The sequence below is a fragment of the Castanea sativa genome, chromosome 2 (assembly GCF_040712315.1).
Source record: "Castanea sativa cultivar Marrone di Chiusa Pesio chromosome 2, ASM4071231v1".
Lineage (NCBI taxonomy): Eukaryota > Viridiplantae > Streptophyta > Magnoliopsida > Fagales > Fagaceae > Castanea > Castanea sativa.
In genome coordinates this window covers 50,489,741-50,498,260 of record NC_134014.1, presented here as the reverse complement: position 1 = coordinate 50,498,260, position 8,520 = coordinate 50,489,741, and the positions used below count along the sequence as shown (strand labels likewise).

The 8,520-nt window shown below is 36.6% G+C and overlaps 1 protein-coding gene across 4 annotated transcripts; it reads left to right on the top strand.

Annotated features, from left to right (window-relative positions):
* The first annotated feature begins 725 nt into the window (after positions 1-725).
* On the top strand, positions 726-8,225 carry LOC142624023 (pentatricopeptide repeat-containing protein At4g39952, mitochondrial). 4 transcript variants are annotated; one of them, XM_075797520.1, is made up of 5 exons: positions 726-3,653; positions 4,305-4,388; positions 6,468-6,580; positions 6,726-6,857; positions 7,898-8,225. In XM_075797520.1, the coding sequence occupies exon 1, from the start codon at positions 751-753 to the stop codon at positions 3,082-3,084; it is 2,334 nt and encodes a 777-aa protein (XP_075653635.1). In that variant the 5' UTR covers positions 726-750; the 3' UTR covers positions 3,085-3,653; positions 4,305-4,388; positions 6,468-6,580; positions 6,726-6,857; positions 7,898-8,225. The 4 variants fall into 4 exon arrangements, with proteins under 4 accessions (XP_075653635.1, XP_075653634.1, XP_075653636.1 ...); XM_075797519.1 differs by having other exon boundaries at positions 7,895-8,225; XM_075797521.1 differs by lacking the exon at positions 4,305-4,388 and having other exon boundaries at positions 7,895-8,225.
* Positions 8,226-8,520: the final 295 nt, after the last annotated feature.

The following is an 8,520-nucleotide window of genomic DNA, read 5'->3' as shown; positions in this document are numbered from 1 at the left end:
CGTCCTCAACCCAAAGGCCCGCTGTTGAGCTCGCGCTGGGCGAGATCGAGGTGCAATCTAGTGCCGTCGAGCTCGCGCCGAGCGATCTCGCGCTGTCGAGCTCGCGCAGGGCGAGATCGAGGCGCGATCTCGCGCCGGGCGAGATCGACGCGTGTGATCGCGCCGGCGAGATCGGTGACCCATCGATCTTCCTCCTCCCTGTCTCACCTCCCTCTCTCAGTTTAATTTGATTTGGCCATGGTGTTTTATTTGATTTTTGTTTGTTTAGAAGTTGGTGGATTGTAATGTTCTATTATAAAATTTGTTTGGAATGTGAGAAAATGGTTGAGAAAATGTGAGAAATCAGTAAAAAAATTGCATTTTTAGAATGTTACCAAACACTTGAAAATATTTTCCAATGTATTTTTTAAAATGCCACCAAACATCTAAAAATATTTTCCTTTTCCGAAAATATTTTCACCTGAAATTATTTTACACTCGGAAAATATTTTACACCCAACCAAACGCAGCCTTAGTGAGTTCTAATTAGTTCAACTGATAAAATTTTTAATGGTTAAATAGTAGATTTGAGATTTGATCCCTGTCTACTCTAAAAACCGATTGAAGTCTTGGTCAGGAGTAGATACTATAGAGTGTAAATAGACACTCAAAAAAAAAAAAAAAAAAAAGAAGAAGAAAATATAAAGCTGGCTAATTTTATTTACAAACAAAAAAGCCCAGCTCTGGCAGCATAGTCGTTAGAGAGCTCCCATGCTGTGTCTAAAACCCACCCACCTTTTCAAACGCTTTCCCTCCTCTCTTCTATTCTCTACATATTCAACTTCCAACTACCTTAACTGCCACCTCAACTACTTCCTCTCTAACCAAACCTCAACGCTCCAATCTCTCCTCCAATCTCATGCTCTGATCATCGCCAGTGGCAACTCAAACAACCTGTTCATAGCCTCAAAGCTTATCTCTCTCTATTCCTCTCTCAACAAACCCACTTCTTCCACCAAGGTGTTTGACTCGGTGTCTCCCAAAGACACATTTCTTTGGAACTCTGTAATCAAATCCCACTTCTCTAATGGCAATTACTCTCAAGCCCTTGAATTTCATCTCCAAATGCGAGCATTTGATGCCCCACTTGACCAATTTACCATTCCAATGGTTGTTTCTACTTGCGCTGAGTTGATGTTGCTAGACCATGGCAAGAACATTCATGGGTTGGTTTTGAAACTTGGGCTCTTCGCGGGGAATTCCGCGGTTGGGTCTTCATTTGTGTATATGTATGCTAAGTGTGCTCAAATGGATGATGCATATCTTATGTTTGACGAAATGTGTGTTAGAGATGTGGTTGCTTGGACTGCACTTGTGATTGGGTATGTGCAGAATAATGAGAGTGAGAAGGGTTTGGAGTGTCTTTGTGAGATGCATAGGGTGGGTGGGGATGGTGAGAGACCGACTTTTAGAACATTAGAAGGTGGGTTTCAAGCTTGTGGGAACCTGGGTGCTTTAGTTGAAGGTAGATGCTTACATGGTTTAATAGTAAAAGCTGGAATTGGGTGTTCACAAGTTGTTCAATCTTCGCTTTTGTCTATGTATTCGAAGTGCGGGATCCCTGGAGAAGCTTACCATTCTTTTTGTGAAGTAACTAATAAAGATCTTCTCTCATGGACATCACTCATTAGTATTTATTCAAGATTTGGGCTTATGACTGAGGGCTTGAGTTTTTTTTGGGAAATGCAGGAGAATGATATATGCCCAGATGGAATAGTTATCAGTTCCATACTTTTGGGATTTGGTAATTCCATGATTGTCTCTGAAGGAAAAATCTTTCATGGATTAATCATAAGGCAGAGCTATGTATTGGATATGATGGTTCATAATGCATTATTGTCCATGTATTGCAAGTTTGGATTATTATCTCTTGCAGAGAAGCTCTTTTGTAGAGTACCTGAAGCAAACAAAGATTCTTGGAACAATATGATTTTTGGCTACAGTAAGGTAGGGCTGGAAGCAAAGTGCATAGAACTGTTTAGAGAGATGCAATGGATTGGCATTGAACCGGATTCAAATAGCTTGGTCTCTATGGTTTCTTCATGTTCCCAACTGGGAGCCACCTATCTTGGCCGTTCACTTCACTGCTACATAATTAAACATTCAATGGATGAAAATGTCATGGTAGTTAGTTCACTCATCGACATGTATGTGAAAGCTGGCAATTTGAATATTGCATCAAAAATATTTTGTGGGACACAGGGGGATATCATCACATGGAACACATTGATCTCATCTTATACTTATTGTGGGCGCTATGCAGAGGCTGTAGCCCTCTTTGAAGATATGATTTCAGAAAACTTGCAACCCAACTCAGCAACATTGGTAATAGTGCTTTCGGCTTGTTCTCATCTTGCATCTCTTGAGAAAGGAGAAAGGATTCACCATTACATTAAGGAAAGAGGGATTGAGTCTAATATTTCTTTGGCCACCGCATTGATTGATATGTATGCAAAATGTGGGCAACTTGAAAAGGCAAGAAAATTGTTCAACACAACGAAAGAGAGGGATGTTATATCTTGGAATGTGATTATCTCAGGTTATGGAATGCATGGTCATGCAAAATCTGCTATAGAGATATTTCAGCAGATGGATAAATCAAATGTTAAACCAAATGGACTCACTTTCCTTGCTCTTCTCTCAGCTTGTGCTCATGCTGGGCTCGTCAAAGAAGGGAAGTGTCTATTTAATAGAATGAAAGACTATTCTATAAAACCCAACTTGAAGCATTATGCCTGTATGATAGATCTTCTAGGAAGGTCAGGTAATCTACAAGAAGCTGAAGCATTGGTCCTTTCAATGCCATTCTCTCCTGATGGTGGGGTGTGGGGTGCTTTGTTAAGTGCTTGTAAAATTCACAATGAAATTGAGACCGGTGTGAGGATTGCAAAGTATGCTATTGAGACTGACCCAGAAAATGATGGGTACTATATAATGATGTGCAACATGTATAATTCTGTTGGGAGGTGGGAGGAGGCAGAAAGGGTAAGAGAAATGATGAATGAAAGGAATGTGGCAAAGAGAGCTGGTTGGAGTACACTCTAGGTTATATGAATTTCCTTTGATTCTTGTTGGGGGATCTCTCTTACCCTTGGACTTGATAATTATATAAGGAGCTTTAGGATCCACCTCAATTCTGATAGCCAGCAACACAATTGAAATAGGTCAGTGTACAAGGGGCCTGAATTTTGCTTCAATTCAGAATATGGCTAGCATTGCTGTTGCCCTACTGTGGCTCGCTGGTAATCTTCCTGTTCACTGTGTTCCAAACCCCCCTCCCCCCTTGGTTTCTCTTTTTTGGGGGGGCAACACAGCAGTCATAAACTACATGGAACATAAAAAAAATTAGAGAAGATTCAAGTAAAGTAGTGACTCAGGCTGGATCAGTTATTTTGGCTGGGTCCCATCCAATCACTGCATCGTGGACATGTAGCAGTAGGACATGTGCCACGGAGAATGAAGGACCCAGATTACCAATTTGGCTTGTACAATTGTAGTCAAAAGTGAGTAAGCTGTTTGCGACTATAGTAGGTGTGGTCATTTTCCATTGAAGGATTGTAGTGTCTTGTGGCAAAAAAGAAGATGAATTTGATCTTTTTGGGTTTGAGTACAAGGTGAGATATTTTTATCTTTTATATGTTGAAATCCTGTTATGTTGTTTTAATAGGCTTTTGTATACTTCAAGTGCATTTTAATGTGCTTTCACTTTCTTCTTTCTTTTGTTTTGGTTTTTTTTTTTTTTTTTTTTTTTTTTTTTTTTTTTTTTTTTTTTTTTTTTTTGGATTGGAAGGGGGAATTAACTCTTAAGCTCAGAGTTCTTTTCCCCCTAAACAATTTTGCAGTTTGATTTTTATTTCTGTTAGAACAGCCTCATTTTTTCAGTTTGTTTTATCCATATAAATCAATTTGATATATGTTAGGGATGCTAAGGAGAGAATTTTATGTGGAAATCAAATAATTATGTGGCGATTCAGGGCAAAGATCCAAACTCTAGTCTGTAGTCATCACTGCAATGGAATAAATATTTTCCCCTGATGTATGCTTTTCTGTTGTCTTGGCCTCTAATTGGCACATTAATTTTCAGTCTGGTATTTGGAGGTTACAAATGAGACCAGTAAACCACTCTACTTCATGCTACTAACATTCTTGTCAAAAAAGGCAAACTGGAATTTTTTCTAAATTTTTGGGTGCTGCATTTTATAACATACACATTCCTCTTGTTGCTTTTATGGTTTTAACAGAAGCTTAACCTTTGCTTCCTACAGTTTTTACCAGTAGATGCAGTGGTTACTTCATGTTACTAACCAGCAGGGAAAAACATTGAATATCATTCTCAATATTAGTTTGAGGTGAGTTGTTTCCATTGTCCATGTTATAACTGTGTATTTGTTGTTGTTGGTGTAATAATTTAATTTTAGGATTATGGTGGAGCATTGTTGGATAATATTGAGCATAGAAAATAATGAAGTCACTCGACTCTCTTTTCATCATTACTTGTTAGAATATGAGCAAATCTAGAGTTGTTTGCCTGCTTGTGAAAAGTCTGAGTACAAAATGCAAAATGCCATTGGATCTTGGTTGTGCTAGAATGTCATTTGAAGGGAAGGGATCAAAGGTTTATTTTTTACCATAGAACAAAAAGGAAAAGGGGGCAAAATAGGCTTTTTTCTAATAAAAAAAATATATTAAATAGAAATCCCAGTATTTAACTCCCCTATGTCGAACTTTTGAGCCTAAATGATGGTGCCCTATACTCTTTTTTAAGCTTTTCTTTAGAGGGGAGGGAGGAGGCAGGGACAAAATTGAACCCGTGACATGGAAACTAGGGTAGGTTCCAATTGGACTACAAGTTGGTTGGTGGTGCCTTATAGTCTTTACCTTCTCATAAGCCCTTCTCCAACTCCATTAAATTTTAAGTTTTGATATACCAAATCTATGATATGAAACAGCCAGTGAGTTTGCTAGTGAAATAAATGTAACTCTTGGAATTAGGCAGGATGTGTTGAGCCAACCCAGATCCTAGTAAACTAGGTGTCCCTCATAAATAAAGTTGTCCTGATAGGATTCTCAAAAAAGAAAAGAAAAAGAAGGCTGTGTTTAACTGTTTATAGAGTTATAAAGTATGGTACCCTCCTACTCTTCCACTAATAAATTTAGTGACAATTCCTTTTTCACAATTTTTTTTTTCAGAATAATTATGATCAGTATATGTTAGTAATGGTGTCAGATGTGAAAATAATGTCTAATCGAAAAATTGTATCACCTAATATTATCTTGAAAATTTTCAACTAAGAAACAAGTTGCCCTAATTAAATTTGCCCCAAGTCAACTATAACTTCAAACCAAACTTGGCTGTACCTTAAATGGCATAAAATAAGGGGATCGGCTCCCCTCCCGTTTTAAAGAGTAATGCTATAGAGTAATGAAGTTGAGACTGGAGTAAGGATTGTGAAGTATGCAATTGAGACTGACCCAGAAATGATGGGTACTATATAATAATGTGCAACATTTATAATTCTGTTGGGAGGTGGGTGGAAGGGCAAGAGAAATTTCCTTATTCTTGTTGGGGGATCTCTTTTACCCTTGGCTTGATAATCATATAATTATATAAGGAGCTTTAGTATCCACCTCAGTTCAGATAGCCAGCAACAGAAATGGAAATAGATCAATGCACAAGGGGCGTGAATTTTGTTTCAATTCAGAATGTGGCTAATATTGTTGTTGCACTACTGTGGCTCACTGGTAATCTTCCTGTTCACTGTATTCCAAACCTCCATCATGGGCAAAACATTAAAAGAAGAAGAAGAAGAAGAAGAAGAAGAAGAAGAGAAAATTCCGCTTATTTTGCTGAAACTGAAAACTTTTTGTTGAAAATACTATAGATAAAGGTAAAAGTTAGCTGAAATAGTATAGTGAGACACATGAATAGTACCGTGAGACTAATGAATAGTACCAAAAAGTGCAACGGGGTCCATGAGTAATAGTAAAATAATCTGACTTTTTAATTTTTGCCAAACACACTCTGCATCAGTACAGATAATTTTAGTGACTTGAAATAACATTAAGGGTCCATTTGTATAAGTTGTTTGAAAACGGTGTTTTGAGTTTAAAATGAGTATTTGTAAAAAAGCTATGAGGAGTTGTGGTTGCAAACAGAGTTTTGGGTTTTAAAAGTGGTATTTTAAACTCTCAAAATGCCTAACCAAATTGACCCTAAGCACAATTGATACGCTATGTTTCTGGGAGATCATGGACCATGTAGCACTGCTCTCTTTTGTTTTACTTAATTGACTTTTTAACTTCTTTGAACCTTTTTGTATGTGTATATGGGTTGTGAGTTCTTTTCCTTATCTATGCATGAAACCTGTCTATTTTTCATACCTTCATATCTATAATGTAAAAACTTCTCACCTGTGCCTTTACAACAGGAAAGCGACCTTAATCAGTCAAGCAAGCAATTTGAATAGAGACTATGAGAGGGACGGTGCGTTCAACATATGCCAAGTCTTCTACAATAAATGTGGCCTGGTCCAGGAAGCAGGTGCCTTAAGTGCTTCATTAGTATACCTTTGGAAATTTAGTAACAATATAGAATCTATATTCAATAGTTTAGGGGGAAAACAATAGATTTTCCTTGACTCTCCATATTGACCAAATAAACTTACACTCCCCATTGTCCTTCCCAGACATTTGGTTTGTAGTCGAAAGTGAGTAAGCTGTTTGCGACTATAGGAGATGTTGTCATTTTCCATTCAAGGATTGTGGTGTCTTGTGGCAAAAAAGAAGATGATGTTGATATTATTGGGTTTGAGTACAAGGTGAGATATTTATCTTTTATACATTGAAATCCTGTTATGTTGTTTTGGTATGCTTTTGTATACTTTAAGTGCATTTTCATGTGCTTTCAATTTCTTTTATTATTTTTATTTTTAAGTTTTATGGAGGGGAAGGGGGTATTAACTCTTAATCTCAGAGTTCTTTTCCCCCTAAACAATTTTGCATTTTTTTTAAAAAAAATTCTATTAGAGAGAGTCATGTTTTTCAGTTTGTTTTATTTTTATGCATCAATTTGAGAGTAGAAAACCTTCAATTTCATGACAGAAATTTAATTTCTCCATCCTTTGCCTGTTGATTATTGTTTGATATTAACTAGGAATGCTAAGGAGAGAATGTTATGTGGAAATAGAATAAATTATGTGGCTGTTCAAGGAAAAGGTTAAAACTCTAGTCTGTAGTTATCACTGCAATTGTTTGCAATTGTTACTAAGCGGAGTTTTTCACAACTTGAGGAAAGCAAGTCAAAATTGTTGATGTGGGACATATATGACTTTTCTCTACCCATTAAGATTAGTTGTTAATCTATCGAGATAAGATTCACTTTGTTGAGATCGGTTATTGACCTTCAATTATTTTATGTTTTTTAAGCAATTTATGTATCCCTGGATATATTTAGTAACTTTAATTGTCTACAAATGAATAATGTTTGCAGTAATACTTTCTTGTGTGCCTTTCTGTTGTTTTAGCCTCTAATTGAAACATTTATTTTCAGTCTGGTATTTGGAGATTCCAAATGAGACCAGGAACCTACTTCATCTTGCTAACATTCTTGTCAGATAAAGCAAACTGGAATTAATTTCTACATTTTTGGGTGCTGCATTCCATAACATATGCATTCCTCTTGTTGCTTGCATGATTTTAACAGAAGCTTAACCTTTGCTTGCAGTGGAACCTACTTCATCAATAATATCTAGAACTACCTCATATCTCTTTTAGAAACAATAGGCACTTTCCATTCCCTACTATGCTCCCAAACTGACAATATTCTGATTATTATTGCTCTCTTTTTTGCAACCAGCAGTGTGAAATATCGTTGAAAGCAAAGATAGGTCAGCAGTTTATCAAATGGAGTTCCTTCTTGCTTCCTACAGTTTTTAACAATAGATGCAGTTGTGGTTACTTGATGTTTCTAACCAGCTAGAAAAAAGCATTGAATATCATTCTCAATATTAGTTTGAGGTGAGTTGTTTCCATGGTCCATGTTTTTTTTTTTGGACTGAATCCATGGTCCATGTTATAACTGTGTATTTGTTGTTGTTGGTGTAATAATTTAATTTTAAGATTTTGGTGGAGCATTGTTGGATAATATTGATCATAGAAAATAATGAAGCCACTTGACTCTCTTTTCATTATAATTTGTTAGAATATGAGCAAATCTGGAGTTGTTTGGCTGCTTGTGAAAAGTCTGAGTACAATTGCAAAATGCCATTGTATTTTGGTTGTGCTGTAATGTCATTTGAAGGGAAGGGATCAAAGGGTTTTTATTTTATTTTTTATTACCATAGAACAAAAAGGGAAAGGGGGCAAAAAAGGCAGGGTTATTTTTTTATTTTTATAAATTATTAAATAGAAAGCCAGGTATTTAACTCACTTATGTTGAACTCTTGAGCCTAAATAATGGTGCCCTATACGCTTTTATAAGCT